Raw genomic sequence first — 18,098 nt, forward strand, 5'->3', positions numbered from 1 at the left:
TCACATCTGTCACATAACGCGGTGAGAGCAACTCAGCTCCACCCCACGCTACCTGGCTTGCCCTGGGTTGGGCACAGAGATAGGCATTTCGGGAGCAGGAGCAGCAAAAAGGGAGGCTGGCACAGCTCAAAGGTCCCCACGCCTTCTCCTGTGCTTGCGAGCTCTGGCAGCGGGGCATAGTCCAGCTCCATCCCTGCCTGCGGAGGCACGGTGCAGCCCCAGGGGACAGCTGGCACCCAGGCACTGATACCAAACAGGAGCTTCCCTTAGGGCCAGGCTCTTCTCCCCCCAGGGCCAATTTCTGCTTCACTTCCAGCTGCCTCCCATGACATCCGTCTCCAGCACCGCTTAACGTGGCAGAAACACGCAGAAGCCCCAGCCCCGGCAGACAAATTGTCAGGAACACCAGGAGTTAACAGTTAGTTCGCTTTATTTTAGAGCCTACGTGAGGTAGGGGCAGACAGATCCTGCCAAACTATTTATAACTTGTCATACTCCAGGGTATTAGTGGAATAACAAGAAGAGCTAGTCTACACGTGCGTATTCATCACCTGAAGCTAGTCTATGACAACAGCAAGCTGAAAGCAGGGGGGGAGAGAGAGAAAGAACTGTTACTCCGAGCTGCCACAGCACAAATCCTTCCCCAGCCCTTCCCTGCACACCCCTAAAACCAGCAGCCCTGGCACCAGCTGCTGTCACCTCTTCCCAGCTCTGCCTCACCCCGGCTCCGAGGCGTCAGCACCCTTTTCACGACAGCACTGGCTTGAAAATCCATCTCGACCTACTTGAAACTCGGCGACGGAGTGAGGACATGCAGCCTCTGGCTCCTGCTCCCAGCTCCCTGTGCTACCCAGGAGGGCTCCCTCGTCCTGGCCACACACAGCAGGAGTCCCTGGTGTCAAACACGGTAGCAGACAGCTATTACCCACAGCTTAAGAGATCAGAGAAGGAGGAGTGTAAGCCAGGACTGAAATAACACCTAATTTTGCCTCCTGACATTGGCCAGAAGAGGGCCAGGCTGACCTTTTCTGCAATTTGCTGGGCTGTCACAGCAGAAGTTTTATTTGTGATTGGCTTTAAAACACCACCTACAAGGCTGGAGAGGACAGCCAGGTGAGTCACCAGCTCCCCGTTCCTTGCTAACCTTTGCACATCACGATCTATTTTTTTTTTTTTTTTTGGAATCCTTACTCAGCAGCCACGTTTGTCCTCTGACCTCACTGCAGGGATCAGCTCTTCCTACAAGCGGAAGGGCTTTCACGGGTCTCTACAGCACAGAATAACATGGCAACAACTGCTGTTGTCATTCCCCGACACGTTGCCATAACACACAGCCTGTCCGTCCTCACAGATGATGTCAGCTCACCCTCTGCCTCCAGAGGAGGTGACCAGAGCTATTTTATCCATCTTCTCTGTGCTGCCCATCAACCACCTGTCTGTCTGTCCCCTGCCCTGAAGTACAGCACCCGAGAGGAGCCCGTTTGTCCTCCTACTTCTGTAGTTGGCTCAGTAAATGACTTGAGCTTCTGGTTAGAGTCAAATGAGCAAAGCTGGAGAAAGCAGGATCGATTCCAACCTGTTGGTGGCCAGAAAGGATGCCCATTTAAATCCCATCTTACCCCGCTGCTTTCTGGGCTCACCAGCTTGATGCTGAAGATCCTTCAGTGGCACTCCTGACCCGAGGCCAAGCCAGCAGGTCAGAGCCCTTTCACCAGCTCACTCCCGACCTTTTAAAACAAACACCCTACAGCCACAAGAGCAGAGAGGTCTCACACCCAGGCCCTGCTCCCGTACGCACTGCTTGCTGAAATCAGCCCCAACGTCATGGGCTCAGTTCTGAGATAAGCAGTATTTGCAGAAAACCTCCTCCAGCAGACTGGGCTTAACACCCACCATGTCATATGGAAGGCTCTGCTGCAGGAAATGGCTGCCAAAAAAAAAAAACAAACAAACAAACCCATAAACAACTTCCTTGCTCACTCCACTTCCTACTCCTTCCACTTACTGCAGTGCAGGAGACCTCAGCCTATGCTCTCTGCTGATCCTACACTCCTTTCAGTATGGCCCCTCAACAGGGCTGGGAATACAGCAGTTTCCAAGGAAAGCGGTGAAGGGAAGGACTTCATTTACAACTGGAAGCAAGTTCTGGATGACAGATGCCTTCAATAGAGCAAAGAAAGGCAGGAAGTGTTAAAACGAGATAAACCTTAATTCACAGCATGAGCCAGCGAAGCCAGAGACAGTGACTCAGTGGCTGCTACCAGCGATGGTCCAACAGACCACGTGGACTGGAGATGCAGCTGGGGTATAAAAGCAGACTGACATTGGGAGCTCACAGTGCCAGGCAGTGACTAATCCTGCTCAGGGCTGGAAAGTTCCAGAAACATTCCCGATAGTCTTGAAGCTGTAAAGCTTTCGTTGCCCACTCCTGGGTCACACACTGACCTGCTAGCACGTCAAGGAGCTCCAACCTCTGACACCCACAGCCTCTCCTCTCCCCTGGGGCAAACCTTTCCCTGCCCACCTCCACCTCCCTCCCCGGGGCAGAGAGGAGCCCGCTGCTGCCTTGCCTGCCACTGCTCCTACCCTCGCTGTCTGGGCGGAGAGCTTGGCCCTGCCTGCACATCTCCATGAGAACCGTAACAGATTAATTGTAACACAGGCTTTTAGGGGAAAACCGCAGCTCAAAGAGCCCGGGAGAACAGCTGCTAGGCTACCAGCATGCCCTGGGCAGAATGCAGAACCAGAAGCTTACAGAGCAGGAGGGAGCAGATAGTTCCCACCTCCCGAAGGGGAGCAGCTTCCCCAGCAGTTGCTGCTGTGCAAGGAACCACGGGTGGCCACAGGAACGGGGATTCTGTGGGATGTAACAGCACGGGAGTCCTTTCCCGACAGCACCCAGTCGTGCTGTGAAGGTCTGTCGTGACACCTGGTGGTCAGAGGCACCCCTGCAGCACCTGTCACCAGCCTGTTCCATTTCTCCCTAAGCTTAGATGAATCATCGCGTTTCCATGACCTCACACAAAGCAGGAACAAGGCAAAGGAATGTGGTCAGGACACTCAGACTAGGGCAGCGAGCTTCTCTGCGCACCCCCGTGGTCTCAGCAGCAGCTCCCAGTTCTTTGTCCTGCACTGTAAGCTGCTGTGCAGATCAGGGCCCTACCCACTTCTCTTTGGAGTGGAGCACAGCCTGGAAAGAGTGAGAGTAAGTTATGAGGCTGCAACGGGGACGCCTGGAGAAGAAACTCATTGCAGAAGTCTACCAGACCTTTTTTGATGTGTGAGGGCTGGGAACAAGGTTTGACTACAGTCACACACTTATACTCCAAGCTAGCTCCCACCCTGCTGAAGTTCCAAACCTCCGTGTCCAAAGCAGTGCTGGTTCCCACTGCAGGGAGCCGGGCTTCACACCTACACGTTTATTATATACACATCCTGCGGGGACAAGGCAGCTCTTCCCACCGCATGGTTTTGTCGAGTGATTGTCCGTGCTTCTTGGTCAGGCTGCAACATCACTCTTCCCATGGACTCATATCCGTGTCAATGGCCACGCAGTTATAGGCCGCGTAGCGTAACTTCTCTTCGCACACCTTGGCTCTAGGTATGGTAGGAGGGGAAGAAAAAAAAAAAGACAAGTAATTGCCACTGCTACATCTGCCAGCTGAGCTGAAACGTGGAGGCTATACTTGAAGAGCTGCTCACAGATTAAATCACAGCAGCCACAAGGCACAGTTTGGGGAACATTCGTGTGGCAAAGCAACGGGAGCTCTGTAGGTCAGCATCGAGACTAAGAGCCCAGACAGAATATCCCAGAAGCAGGGAAGCAACAAAACTTACGTGGCATAGTTGGGCAAGAAGAGGGTACTGGAGCAGGTGGACGACTCTGGCAACGCGTCTGTCGTTTCAGAGCTTGGGGAAGATGACAAATTGGTCAGAACCAACAAACCAACGAGGCAGGAAAAAGCAGACCACAGATCCCTTTGATCTGTTAGTCTTACAGTCTACAAAAAAAAAAAAAAAAATACTTACCCTAGTTTGTCTGGATAGATGTAGATCCGTGCTGGAAGGCGGCTTCTGCCAGTGACAAATCTGAGGAAGCGGCTACGATCCTCTGTGAAGGGAGAGCAAAGACATCAGCAGGTTCCAGGGAGGTGTGAGATCAAGTACAGCCACTTCCAGGTATCCCCAGCGTTACTGAGCTGTTCCCTTGGCCCAACAGCTTGCTCTACTTGGTTCCCACCTGCTCCCCAGGCAGCAGCGAGGGTGGTTTCACTCTCCCTGTTCCCACCAGCATGCAGGGGTAGATGTGCAGGGGCAGAACAAGTCACTCACCATTGGTGAAGTTGTTGAGTGCTTCCCAGAAGTACTGAACACGGGTGTCCAGTGGCTCAAAGTCCTCAAACCGGGCTGGCAAAAAGGATACAGAAAAGGATTTTATTGGAGATTCCAGCTCCTTTTGGATAAATAAGAGCAGGGCCTCACTTGCTCAGCCACGGGTCCTCTACAAGCACAGGAAGAAACTCTGATGTACTTGTAGGGTCTGAGCACAAAGATCCAGGGTGTGAGGAACACACATACTCAGGCTTCCCCCACAAAACACATCCAGATCCATGTCTCAGCTCCACAGAAGATCAGATACTGGCATCCTATAGAAGTCCCACTCCTCTGAAGCCCAGCATGGGGACTGGGGAATCCCTGCCCCTGTCAGCATCCAGCTAGGGGCAAAAAGTGGCCCACATTCTTACTGTAATAAAAGCTAATAGCTGCCTCCCACACCTCTCCCTGTCCCAGCATGGATAAAACGTTTTCAGGGAAAGAATATTCAGCAGAGCCCTTCACTTACTGAGCTTCTTCAGGGCATCAACTGTGACTTCAGGGTCTCCACAGATTTTCTTTTCCAGCTCCTGCCAGGTGAGGAGGTCAAGAACAGCTTGGGGCACCACCTTCAGCAGCCCAGCCTGCATGGCCATGATCTGGAAAGGAGACGAGGCAGGTGAGCAGCACGTCGTGCCTACTGTTCTGCCTCAGGGTTGAGCCCCGAGACCGCTGCACTGAAGCCACGTGACTGCTCAGCAAATGCACCAAGGCACCTAGAAAGGGGAACAGGATCCCACGGAGATGCACTCCAGTTCAAGCAGGAAGCCTGAATCATAGCTGGGAATAAAATCCCACGTCTCTCACGCTGCCACAAGTCACCACGAAGGACTTCCTGCTATTACACTAATGAACACAGGGATATTGACTGCAATGCCTTCCATCAGAGACAGACTGGAAAGGATGTCTCTGGGAATCAATGGCAACTTAAGCTATGGGCCAGCGTTACCTGCTCCTTGCTCTCCTCCAGCCGAGCCTTCTGCACCAGGCGGATGAACTCCTTGCGGTCCTCGTAGCGCACCACGGTGCTGCTGCCGTTGGGGATCAGCTCCACCATGCGCTGGTCACTCAGCACCGTCGTGTAGGTCAGCTCATTCCCAAATTTGAACTCAAAGGTGTCTTTGTCCATCACTTCCATCACCTCCAGGAGCTTCACCTGCCCAGGTGAGTGCTTGTTAGAGAGATGCCCAGCGGGCAGGGCTGTGTCTGAGCCCCCATCTCCTCCCTTCCCAGACAAGGGCTGCAGTGACTGAGAGCAGCACAGCACGGGATATGCTGACCTGCAGCTGCACTGGCTGTTTAGCAGCCCCTGGGGCACTGAGTGCTGGAAGCAATAGTCAGCACAACTACATCTTTGTATTAGCTGAGGGATGTATGAAATGCTAATGGTGCTCTTTTTGCACGTTTTTTTTTTAAACACATCTTTGGAAGAGGCAAGTACAACATGGGGGCAGGGAAGCAAATCTGCCTTGCTGAGCATTACAAGGAATAGCACAGGCACAGCCCCCCAGCCCCTCTCACCAGCACAGAGTCGACAGCAGGGAAGTCTTTGCTCCAGCTGACCTCCTCCCCTGTTAATTGTTTCCATACAAAGCCAGGAAGAGCCAGGACCTGAAGGAGAACAATAATTTTGCTGAGTCTGTGAGAAAGGAGGTGTCCCCAGAGATGGAGATGGGGCTCAACCACAAAGGAGGTTCCTCACTCCCCCTGTCCTCATGCAGGGCTCATCAGGTACCTTGGCCTACTCAGAAGTTAGCAGAGACCAGACACCCTCTCCCAGGCTCCCAGCAGCATCCCCCAAACCTCATACTGTGAGCTCCCCTAATACTTCAGCCCCAAATCCTGATAAACACCTTTTTCCACAGTGTGTGGCAGGGCCTGCCTGTGCTCCCGTTGAATAGGCTGCAGAAGACAATTAACAATCCCCTTTGTGGGGAACCTCCATGCACAGACAGGATTGAAGACTCACCAGAAACTCCTTGCCCCTCAGAGCTGCTCCCATGATCTGCCCAATCCATTCATACTTCGGGAAGTCTTTACAGGAGGGGTTGGGGACATACATGTCCCTAGCTTCTCCAGTGCTGTTGCCCTGCAGGAGCAAGAGTCAAAACTCCGAGTCACAATCTCAGCCCAGCACGAAGCACCACAAAGTTTTTGTAGTGACCCTGGGGATTTCTCACAGTGGAAGAGGGCTAAACCCCTCCCAACATCCTTGGCAATATTCCTAGCGAGAGAAGCATCCAGGCACTGATCAACTTATCCTAAAACTAAACGTCACAAAGCAACCTGCCCAGCCCTTCAGGGCTCACGATGAAAGGCTTTTGCTTAGCAAAGACAGGTGTATCCCAGGCACGCGAGTGGACAGGGCACAGCACTGCACTAGGCACTGCCTCAAGCACCCCAACCCACAGCACCTGGTTGGACGTGCGCACGAAGAAGGGCAGGGGCACAGGCGTGTCTGCTGAGCTGGGGCACAGCTCCTCTGACATGTCCGCCAAGCTGTCCCGAAAACCGCCACCTGCAATCCCAAAAGAATGGCATTTTTAGCGACGGAAACTCTTCGTGTGCTGATTCTCAGATCTATGAAACAAAGATGAGGAATTCTGGTTCAACCTGGCCCACAGCTGAGCAGGAGGCTCCTGCCACAGCCTTGCAGCACCAGAGGAAATAAGATAATAGAATTAACATCTCTGGTCTGGCCTGAGAAGGATAGCCAGAGTGTCTGGCTACTGACACTGGCACTGTCAAAGTTGCTGCTAACAACTAACAGAGGCTGATACCTGTGCCAGCACAGCACTCCTTACCCAGAACATCACAGGGAACAGCAGGACAAGGTGGCCTGCCTGCCCTCTCTCCTCCAGCAGCAGTAATGCTGGAAGTTAAGGAGAACCCCCGCAGCAACAGAGTCACCCCACCAACCCCCAGTGCTGCCCCAGAGGAGCCCCTTCCCCCCGCAGCCCCTACCTTGGTCAATGATGCCCTCTGCGATGAATTTGCACTCCCACCACTGGTCGTAACGCAGCGGCCACCTGTGGAGAACCAGGCACTGCCTGAGCTCAGCCCCTGGGTGCTCAGTGCACCCAGACCCAAGGAGAGGCTGGAGAGGCAGCAGGGACACCAGGGGTCTGTGGCAGACCTGCCTGGGCTTAACAGGACAAAACCCTGATCTCCAGAGTCAGCTGCATCCTCAGCAGGGAGGAAACATCTTGGGGAACAGGCCCTGACCCCATGGCTGAGCTGGCTCCCGCCCTAGCAAACCCTCTCCAGAGCACAGGACACAAAGGTGCTTCCCAAACACCCTGCTGTGACAGAGGACCCAGACGCTGCTCACCTGTAATCTAGAGGCTTTTCAAACTTGTCAGAGGGCTTCAGGCCTTCATATACCTGCAAGAGAAAAGATCGAGGCTGGTATCCCCTTTCCAGGAGAACCAGTGCCAAGTGAAGGCTGGAAATTGGAAGGAATCTGGTTTGTGTCAACACCCTAAATACTGACTGAAGCTGATCCCTAACTGGTATGGGAGCCCAACCACTGCTTGGAGCTTTCTAGTCTCAGAGGTACACCAAACACAAAGTCTAGTACAGAGCAAAGACTTCAGCTCACATATCCCAGATCCCCCCCAGAAGATATTGCTGGACCATCAGCAATACGTAACTGCAGAGTCTAGGAGCCACGTGAAGAAGCCTTGAAGTCACCAGGCTACTCCAGCTCCCAAGCTGCCCCCTCCACCCACCTCCATGTGGTTCATTTTGGTTTTAGGGTGCTCTGCTCTCCTCAGAGCAGCAGGGACTTCTCCAGGAGGGGCAGTACCTGGGTGAAGACAGCGTTCTTGCAGCTGGGGTCCAGGGCAGGGTTGTCTCGGTGCTCCATAGCCAGGCGTCGGTTAATGTAGAGGCGTGGCATGAAGTTGGGCTTGCTCGTCTCCGAATCCTTCAGACACTGGGTAATGAGAGCCGTGCGCCTCTTGGACAGCAACAGGAACTGCTTGATATGCTGCCAACGGGGAAGTTCAAAATGTCAGAGGTGCCCAGTGCCCAAAACATCACCTACTTCCTACTGAAGCCGCTGCACTGCCAGGTCTTCTCCCTTCCCAGCAGCTCTGCCTTCCACACACAGCCACGTTCTCCTCGACAGCATTTGCTCCATCTGATCTACTGTCTCTGAAAGAATTTGCTTTCTGGCTTAATGGAGATACCAAGCTCAATCCTCTCTCCCATCAGCAGTCATCTGATACTCTCGCTCCAGCGCTGCTTGGACTCTCCCTCCCCAGAACATAAGTCTTACCATTCCTCCTATTTGTAATCAAACCAAGCTTTGCTAGACAAACAAGAATCCTCAAATGCTTTGGGCCTTAAGCTAAGCTGGCACAGGAACTGCAGTGCTCTCTAGCACTAGAGAGAGCTGTCTGGAAACGCACAGAATTGGCCTACCCTAGCACTGCCAGGCATATGCATTCTGGGAAAGGATGTGAGGAAAACAGACAACTGGAGGGACAAGCTGAGTCTTATGAGAAAGACACAAATCAAAGGCCAGAAAATAGTCACTGGTAAGAAGCCTTGCCATTTGGACACAGCCAGCTCAATACTGCTGGCAGCAAATGCAGTACAGAGTGTCCTGGGCTGCGATCTCAGAGGGGATGTGTGCCCAGCTCACACACCCGGTTCTGCTATGGTCTGGGTCCTTTTGTGGATGCAGTGCTCTCACCCCGGAGTCCTGTTTTCATTCTATTTGTTACTGCATAGCCACACGTTTCCACACCAGTGTTCTAGCAGGAAGCGAGTCTCTAAAACAATATCGCCTTTCAGAGCTTTAATGAATGGATCTCAGCCAGGTATTTCCCTCGAGCTGCTCTAAAGGCAACAAGGACTGACTGTCTCCCTTGCCGCAGCCCAAGTTCAATCACCCTGCCAGGCTGAGGCCCCGTAAGGCACAGAGGGAATCGCTCACCTTGAGTTTGCTGAACGTGCCAATAGTGTGATCCCAGGCTGGCACCAAGTGATGCAGGACGCTATCCAGGAGCTTGATGAACCTAAATCCCAAAGACAGAACTGCGACACCCTGGAGGGACAGGCATCTGCGTAAGCCTATTCCAGGCCAGGCACTCCAGGCACAAGCAGAAAAGCAGCAACAGATCCACACATAGCCCAGCTTGGCCTTTTAAATCACGGGGCCTTTGGTAACAAATTTCCACTCCCTCAGCACCGCAGGGACCGTGCACTTCTCACAAGGGACTCTGCATTCACCTGCTCCCTCTCCCTTTCCCCCCTCAGCACAGATCTGCTGCACTTGCAACATGCAAGACGCTGAATTTGAGCTGCAGGATTCCTCTTAAAATGTAAGGAAGCTGCCCCAGAAAACCCACTTTGTTCCCAAAAGCCTCTGCTATTTCCTCCAGGGTTCAGGATGCCTGTCTCAAGGGCAGACAGGCAACTTCAGAGCTTCTAGCCCTACCTGGGCTAGAGAGGGCACCAATCCCTGCAGACAGCACCCCACAGCGTGCCCCCTCCGTGCAGTACCTCTGAATGAGCACAGCCCTCCGGTACAGCAGGTCAGGGTCCGTCCCCTCCAGGCGCGGGTAGCGCACTAAATTGGCCATCTGGAACATGTCGGCACTGAGCCCCAGGTCCCTCTGTCGGGAGGACTTGATTTTGATGCCCCGGAGGCGAACATCAATCCCATCATCTGCCAAAGGAAGACCACCAGATGATACACGTAGCCCGTGAGAAAGCCCCCCAGCTGCAGCAAGCCCGTTGTGTGAGAGAGGAAAGCAAAAGCACCAGGAACGTGACCATCTTCATCAGCTCTGGGGCTAAGCACTGAGAGCCTGAAATACCTTTGTTCGGAAATATTCTTTGTTTAGAAGAACAAAACCACCACCACAAGAATCAGAGGTAGGGAAAAACAGGCTGATAAACACACTGCTTATGCGTGTGGCCATAACACCCAGCCCTACCTCTGCACTCCACAATCCGGATCTCGATGACAGGCAGGTGCGTTGTCATGTCCTCAAGGACGCACACATCCCCAATGTAACTCCTGCAAGCACAGGACAGACGGGGGCTGCAGAGCTGTTCCCTTGTTCGTCCTGCCAAAATCCGCTTGGCTGCTTGTACAGAAAGAGGGCTCACATCCTTGAAATTGGAGGCTGAAGGAGAAACCCCAACCCAGTCACCTGGCTCCATCACTACCACAACATGGTCTACATGAACATCTGAACCTCCTGGTGCCCCAGGCCTAGGCAACGTGCTCCTGTCTGGTCCCACAAGACAGCACAGCTGCCTGAAATAACCCAGCAGCTATAGGGCTGCATTGGCACTTCTGTGCTAACCATCAAGGCCAGGCTTGCAGCAGCTGGGAATGGGGTTTCACAGTGCCTGCTGGACTGCAGAGATGCAGAATGCCTCTCCCAAGGCCCCAGGCCTCTTAAGCAAGGCTGGTGCTCGCATGACTGCTTATGGCTTGGGTGCCCAGTGCCTCAGGCCCCTGGAGGGGCCACACTACGTTCCCCACCTCCATCCACTCACTCATCAATGCCGACATCATTCAGTTTCTTCAGATTGTCCCCCTCGCCCCCGTACACAGCGACCCGCTTGGGCATGAAGTTCTCATCCGTGGTGTCAACGGTCAGCAGGAGCTTCCTGCAAAAGGAAGCGTGAAATGAGGAGACAGCTCTGCATCTCAACACCCACTACTGCTCCCCCCTCATGGCCTGGTCACGCTGGTACCACGCACAGCCTGGGACCCCGCGTACCGGTGACTGTGCTGGCTTAGTGCCTTTCAAGCCCAGAGCCAGAGCAGGGGACGAGGGGCAGGGAGAGCAGGGCAACCACCTAGGAAAGTGATGGACTCATGCACAGAGCAGGGGCTGCAGTGCCTGCCCCAGCCCCAAGCCAGAAGAGAGGAGAAATGCCTCACTTGACGATGGTGCCTTTCTTCATGTTGAGCCGCACCCAGTGCTGGCCCTGGGACCCGTCACTCTCCCAGTACGTGTCGGCATGGCTGTCGGTCAAACACGACACATTGAAGTCTTCCTGGAAAAGGGCAGTGAACAGAAGGGAGGATCAGATAGGGGTAGGATTAACTTCCCCTCAGTGGCTACTTTCGTCATGAATCCTAGAGCCAGAGGGCTCATTCCCATTTGCTGGGCTGTGGGCAGACACAAGCAGTACAGCACGGGAAGCTGGGGCTGACTCGCCAACGTGCTCTGGAATCACACGCAGAGTGCAGAGTATGAAACTCTCCCTAAAACCAGCTTAGCAGCTAGTATTAGCATTTGCTTCTGGGATCACAGCTTGTACAGTTCCTCCAGAGGCCGCATTACACAACACGCTGCGTGACACTCCCCTCTGGGACTACGCCGTCCCTCCCATGTCCTCAAACACAGACCAGACCAACTCGGAGCAGGGCAGAACACCCTGCATGCTCCCTACCCCCATGGCACAGCAGGGCTGATGCAGCTTTGCTCCTGTACCCCTCACGCTACTCACCGTGTAGGATGAGACATCGATGCTGTCCACATACTGCTTGACGCTGCCCAAGTTCTCGTCCTCTTTCCCAATGTGATCATACAAGAAATGCACCAGGTCTTCATCGCACTCGTAAGTCCATGTCGGGGGCACAAACCTACCAGGGCAGAGGGGTCAGCAGTCTGGAGACACAGGGACAGCAAGGCTGCACTGCCTCCTGCCAGGTGAATAGGTCAGGGAACGCAGGTCCACGTCCTGCTTGCCACGGTCTCACCCTGCTTTCTGGCTCAGTAGTAGGAACTGTGCTGAGCCCTGCTCCCCTTTGCTTTGCCACTGCCTGTTTTCCCCCCACTCCCCAGCTGTCAAGGGCTGAGCAGCCAGGGACAGACAGTGGCTTGCACCCACCCACAGTGAAACAGCTCGTACCGAAGCCTCTCTACTGCAGCCTCATCCTGCTCCATGGGCTTGGGTTTCGCTCCCAGGCGCAGGGAGTATGTCAGATCCACCACTTGCTCCCATCTGAAACGAGATGGAAAACGAGTGAGAGAATCCCAGGGGAAAGGAGCAGGTGGTTGAGAAGTAGCTGGAAGGGGAAGCCCCACCACATGGATTTAAAGCCCCACCACACTCCTTCCTCCACCATATCAGGTCTCATCAGATGCCATTTCTGTTCAGAGCATCTTTCCTTCTTCCAGTCCACACCCAGCTGTGTGGGTAACAAGCATTCTGACCAAGCAAAATTGGGTAACTCCATATCTGGATTCCCTATTACCTCATTTTAATGCAAGAAGTGGCCAAGTGGGCTGGGGCTTTATAATCCAGAGCAGAAAGGGCTGAGGGACAACATAACAAAATCTCAAGCAGCAGGACATAGGTGGATGAAAACCTCACTGCTCTCTTCCGTGCAAGGAAAAGGAGACATCAAATGAAGACAGCAGGTTCAGATTATTAACAAGCTAAAGACATGAAAACACAGAGACCTAAGGTTTGACGCCTCTCCAGCTCCTCACTGTGGGCAGCAAAATTGTGATTTCTTTTCTAAGTCAGGGTCTGCAGGGGGATTTTGACATTTCCTGCATGCTGCACCCTTCCAAGACGCCAGGAAAGCAAGATGCTGCACATGTGCCTCTGAAGCAGCCCGGGGAGCCATGTCAGTTATCGTGACATGCAGAGAAGAGAGGATGTGAGCCACAGCTCTGTACCTGATCACAGGTTTGTAATCAACCCCAAACAGCTGCTGCTGCCTCTGGATCCTCTCCGTGGACTCGACCGGGACCAGCCTGTCCCCTCCTTCTGCGTGCTTGCACACCAGGACCCAGCCTTCCTCCAGGTCACAGCCACTCTTGTACTCTTCCAGCTGCTCCTGCATGGAAAAAACATATATTGTGGGGATGTGCACCCAGGGCTCCACCACGGCAGAGGGGAAGACAGGCAACGCACACCAAGACACCGTGAACCCCAAGGGATGGGGAACGTGTTGGGGGTTATATACACTCCTGAGCCTGCCCTGCGCCGAAACACTGCCTGTGATGGGACGGGCAGGCTGGGGGGGGGACACACACAGAGGGGACCCGCTGCGCTCCCCGTTACCTTGCTGAGCTTCACCCAGAGCCCGGCGCCGTTGCAGTACTCCTCGCCGGTGGCTCGGAGGCAGCCGCCCTTGCGCACCTCGATGGTGGCCCGCGCCGCCCGCTTGCCGCCCCGCGCCGGCCCCGGGCTGTCCCAGACGCTGAGCAGGCTGCGGGCGGCGGCGGCGGCGGTGGCGGCGGCGGGGTCCTTGCAGATCTTGTACTGCACCTCCCGGGGCACGTAGCACAGCGCGGCGGGCAGCGCCCGGGCGCGGCGGAAGCACTCGCTGCACTGCAGCAGGAACCGCAGCCGGCCCAGCACCTGGTGCGGAGCCTCCCCGCCCGCACGCATCGCGCTGCGCCCACCGGAGAACCGGGGAGGGGACGGGGGGGGTGTCGGGGCTCGGGGCTCGAGGGTTTACGGCAAACCCCGCCCGCCGCCGGGGCAAGATGGCGGCGCCCGAGGGGAGGACGGAGGCAAGATGGCGGCGCCCGTGCGGCGTACGGAGGGGCGGGGAGCGGGGCAAGATGGCGGCGTACGGATGGGGATAGGGCGGGGCAAGATGGCGGCGCTCGTGCCGGAGGGGCGGGGGTGGTGCTAAGATGGCGGCGGCCGTGAGGCGGGGCGGGGGTGGGGCAGCGCCGAGCGGGGCGGGCCGGGAAGCGGCGCAGGATGGAGGGCGGCGAGAGGCTCGTGTGAGTAGTGGGGACCCGCGGGGCTGACCCTGCCACCGCGACGGGGCGCGGGAGGGGGTCGCCAGTGTGGCCCGGGGGTCCCCTGTGGGGGACACTGGTGCGAGCCCAGTGGGGAATTGGGGACACTGGTGTGTGGTGCTGGGATCCTGCACTGGGGTGGCGCTGGGGTGGCACTGGGGACACTGGGGTGGCACTGGGAACACTGTTAAGGTGTTGGGTAACCATGCGGATACTGGTGTGGCACTAGGGACACTGGTGTGGCACTGGGGTTACTGGTGTGGCACTGGGGACAGTGCTGTGGCACTGGGGTGATACGAACTTGGGGACACAGGTGTGGCACTGGGGACACTGCTGAGGTGTTGGTTGACCCTGTGGACAGTGCTGTGGCACTGGGGACAAATACTGTGGCACTAGGGGACATCAGTATGGCACTGGGGTGCTATGACCCTGGGGACACTGGTGTGGCACTGGTGTGGGAGGCTGATCCCGCCCTCGCATGGCTCACTGGGGACACTGGAGTGGCCCTGGATCCACATGGAGGTTCTGGGGATCTGTCCCTGTGGCCCCCACCCCTCAGAGCAGTGAGGTCCTGCGGGGTCCCCATCCCACCCCATGTGTGTACACACCAGGCTGCAGCTCCGGAGCGGTGACACCACTGGAAGGGTACTGGGGACATGTGGTGACCAGCTCTGTGGGCACCTGGAGCTCCGGGGACCCTGCCCCACGCCACCATCCCCGTGCTGCACGGTGCTGATAGGGGCTGGGGACAGCTGGTGGCAGGGCTGCCTGTCCCCCAGGCCCTGCTGGTCCCAAATCTCCCCAGGCGGGAGCAACTGCTGCCCCTGATAACATAATCTCACGGACCCGGGGCTGGGCATCGCCTGTCCCCAGGGAGGGCCCCGCTGTCCCCCTCAAAGAGGCCCTGGGAGGTGACAAGGAGGGAGCATTTGTCACCATGGACCCAGCTGGGTGCAAACCCCTACCCTGCGGTCACCGGCCGGGGAGCAGGGACGAGCCGCCAGCCCTGCACCTGCAGCCCTAGGGGCCTGGCGGGACACCCGGTCCCCGTTTTGGTGCTAACACCCCTCTGCTTTTCCTCCTGCAGCCCCAAAGGCTTCCCCAAGCTGAAGAATGACACGTTCCTGCGTGCGGCGCGCGGCGAGGAGACGGAGCACACCCCGGTGTGGTGCATGCGGCAGGCAGGGCGCTACCTGCCCGGTGAGAGCCGGTGGCGGCGTGAGGGATGGGGGGCGGCGATGGCGGGGTACAGCGTGCACCTCGTCACAGCTGCGGGTTCCTTGCAGAGTTTCGGGAGACCCGAGCCGCACAGGATTTCTTTGCCACTTGCCGGAGCCCCAAGCTGTGCTGTGAGCTGACGCTACAGGTGAGCGTCCCCCGGGGAGGCTGTGTGTGTCCCCCATCCCCTCTGGAATGGGGATGGGGAGAAACCTTAGGTCGGGCCCTTACCTCCAGGTGGCCCCAGTAGGTTGTGCAGCCCAAATCTTAGCTCAGGGGTTCTTGGTTATCAGACAGGGACCCCACTGCCCTACGTGTGTGTGAGCCCCAGATCTTGTGTGAGCCCCTCACTCATGCTGCCTCTTCCCCTCTGCTGTCTGCAGCCCCTCAGACGATTCCCCCTGGATGCTGCTATCATTTTCTCTGACATCTTGGTGGTGCCCCAGGTGAGAGCCGTGTCTTGTGGCTGGGAACAGGGCTGGGTTTGGGACTGTTATTCCATTCTCCCCCATTCCCAGGCACTGGGCATGGAGGTTGTCATGGTCCCTGGCAAAGGACCCACGTTCCCAGAGCCCCTGAAGGAGGTGGAGGACCTGCTGAAACTGCGGCAGAAGGTGGACGTGACCGCAGAGCTGGGTTACGTCTTCCAGGCCATCACGCTGACGCGGCACAGCCTGGAGGGCAAAGTGCCCCTCATTGGCTTCTCTGGGGCGCCTGTAAGTGACAAGGCCCTGCAGGGTGGGGTTCCCTGCTCTTCCCTCTGGGGTGACTCTGGTCTTGGCACCCCCAGAGCTGCGGGGAGCCCTCCTACATGTGTAGGGGACATTAAATGCAGCGCTGCGGCTGCTGCTTAGGGGTCTATCTTCAGCACTGACCCCTTTACCAGCCCCTCGCACGTTTTCCATCTTAGTCACCTCCTCACTCCGCTCCTCTCCTTCCTGCAGTGGACGCTGATGTCCTACATGATTGAAGGGGGTGGCTCCACTACAATGTCCAAGGCCAAGAGCTGGCTCTACCGTCACCCCGAAGCCAGCCACCAACTGCTGCGGCTGCTGGCTGACGTTGTCACCGACTACCTGGTGGGGCAGGTGGCTGCTGGAGCGCAGGTACGGCCTGGGGCACAGGGACAGGTCCAGGCAGAGGGGCAGGGACTGCGGACAGGGAGCAGAGAGGGTTTGGGGACCAAGGCACTGCACGGTGCCCACAGCTCTCCCAGCTCAATGTATTTGCCAGGCGCTCCAACTGTTCGAGTCGCACGCAGGGCACCTGGGCCCAGAGCAGTTCCAGGAGTTCGCCTTGCCGTACATCCGAGACATCGCCCGGGGGGTGAAGAGCAAGCTGAAAGCAGAGGCGCTGCCGCTGGTGCCCATGGTGAGTCAGAACTGCCTGAGGTGTCCCTGGTGTGAGAGCATGGCCGGGAGAGGGAGAGGAACCAGCACAAAGAGCTGCACCCATCCTGTGACAACCCCCACACCAGTCCCAGTGCAGGGACTCAGCTCTAGGAACCTGTCAGCCATATAGCAGTGCATCTGTCCCTGGCATCCTGCACTCCAGCTGTTGGGGGCTGACCCTTTTACTGCCATCTCCTCCTTCCCCAGATCGTCTTTGCGAAGGACGCACACTACGCCCTGAGCGACCTGGCCCAAGCTGGCTACGAGGTGGTGGGTCTCGACTGGACCATCCGGCCCCAGGAAGCTCGGTAAGAGTCCAGCACAGCACCCGGGTGCTCACGCTGCACCCCAGGGCGGTTACCCTCACCACTTCGCCTGTCCTGGTGTCCTGCTGAATCCCAGGACTGGAAATTTCTGGTTCAGAGAAGCCAGAGGTGGGGATAGCCAGGACCTGGTACCACCTGGAGCTCACAGCAGCCAGGAGCTGCACTTAGGGGTCCTGTGTGCCCCGTGGTGGGGGCTGCAGGCCCTGTGTGCCCCCTGGTCGCTGCACAACACGTAGCAACTCATCTCCTTCCTTCTTACTGCAGTGCCCAGACAGGGAAAAACATCACCCTGCAAGGGAACCTGGACCCCTGCGCGCTGTACGCACCCAAGGTGAGCTGCAGGCCTCCAGCCTCAGTTTCCCCACTTGTGCCCCCATCTCACGTCCCAGGCTGGATGTGGATTGATGGGGATGGGGTGCCCTGGGCTGACACGTGGTTTCCCACCGTGTCCGCAGGAGAAGATTGGGGAGCTGGTGAAGAAGATGCTGGAAGGTTTCGGGACCCAACGCTACATTGCCAACCTGGGCCACGGCCTCTACCCCGACATGAACCCCGAGCACGTGGGTGCCTTTGTGGAGGCCGTGCACGCTCATTCCCGCCACATCAACAAGCACAGCTGAGCCCCGGGGCTTTAGGGACAGGACTGCACTGCGGGCACAGCCACCCTGAGCACGGTGTTGTCACGGGGCTCGCTCCGGGCTGGGATGCAGCATTAAACCAGCACCTTTCCGTGGCAGCTGCGTGGCTCTGGCTGTGGGGACGGGGATCTGCAGGAGTACGGAGGGCACCTCCTGGCACTAAGGATGCGTTCAGGCCTGCCAGGGAAGGGGTCCCCGAGGCTGGCAGCATCACAGACGAGGAGCTTGGGGCTCACACATGCCACCACTGTCCCAAGCTCAGCTCTGCTCAGGTGAAAACGGGCAGCATGATGCTGATCCAGGGTGTCCCAGAGTGGGTGGGAGACCCAGCAGGAGTCACCTGGAGAACAGCACCCTCCAGGCACCAGCACCACCAGCACGCTGCTGCAATGGCTGGGACAGCAG

General features: G+C 56.8%; 2 protein-coding genes across 2 annotated transcripts; one reads left to right on the forward strand and one right to left on the reverse strand.

Moving 5' to 3' along the window:
• Window positions 1-412: 412 nt before the first annotated feature.
• On the reverse strand, window positions 413-13,906 carry LOC311440726 (E3 ubiquitin-protein ligase HECTD3-like). Its single transcript, XM_084527979.1, has 21 exons — window positions 13,429-13,906; window positions 13,041-13,201; window positions 12,265-12,357; window positions 11,860-11,995; window positions 11,288-11,403; window positions 10,897-11,010; window positions 10,326-10,408; window positions 9,889-10,054; window positions 9,320-9,401; window positions 8,183-8,365; window positions 7,706-7,758; window positions 7,339-7,403; window positions 6,789-6,892; window positions 6,344-6,463; window positions 5,896-5,985; window positions 5,324-5,530; window positions 4,844-4,973; window positions 4,333-4,407; window positions 4,030-4,111; window positions 3,838-3,909; window positions 413-3,597 (listed from the first exon to the last, which is right to left on the reverse strand). The coding sequence occupies exons 1-21, from the start codon at window positions 13,756-13,758 to the stop codon at window positions 3,513-3,515; spliced, it is 2,547 nt and encodes an 848-aa protein (XP_084384105.1). The 5' UTR covers window positions 13,759-13,906; the 3' UTR covers window positions 413-3,512.
• UROD (uroporphyrinogen decarboxylase) lies at window positions 13,889-17,791 on the forward strand (the record flags this gene model as incomplete). The annotated part of the gene is made up of 10 exons (XM_084527504.1): window positions 13,889-13,907; window positions 14,994-15,320; window positions 15,407-15,486; window positions 15,722-15,784; window positions 15,857-16,054; window positions 16,283-16,444; window positions 16,572-16,709; window positions 16,937-17,037; window positions 17,320-17,386; window positions 17,511-17,791. The coding sequence occupies 10 exons, from the start codon at window positions 13,889-13,891 to the stop codon at window positions 17,673-17,675; spliced, it is 1,320 nt and encodes a 439-aa protein (XP_084383630.1). The 3' UTR covers window positions 17,676-17,791.
• Window positions 17,792-18,098: the final 307 nt, after the last annotated feature.

The sequence above is a fragment of the Aythya ferina genome (genome assembly GCF_964211825.1).
Source record: "Aythya ferina genome assembly, chromosome: 8".
Taxonomy (NCBI): Eukaryota; Metazoa; Chordata; class Aves; order Anseriformes; family Anatidae; genus Aythya; species Aythya ferina.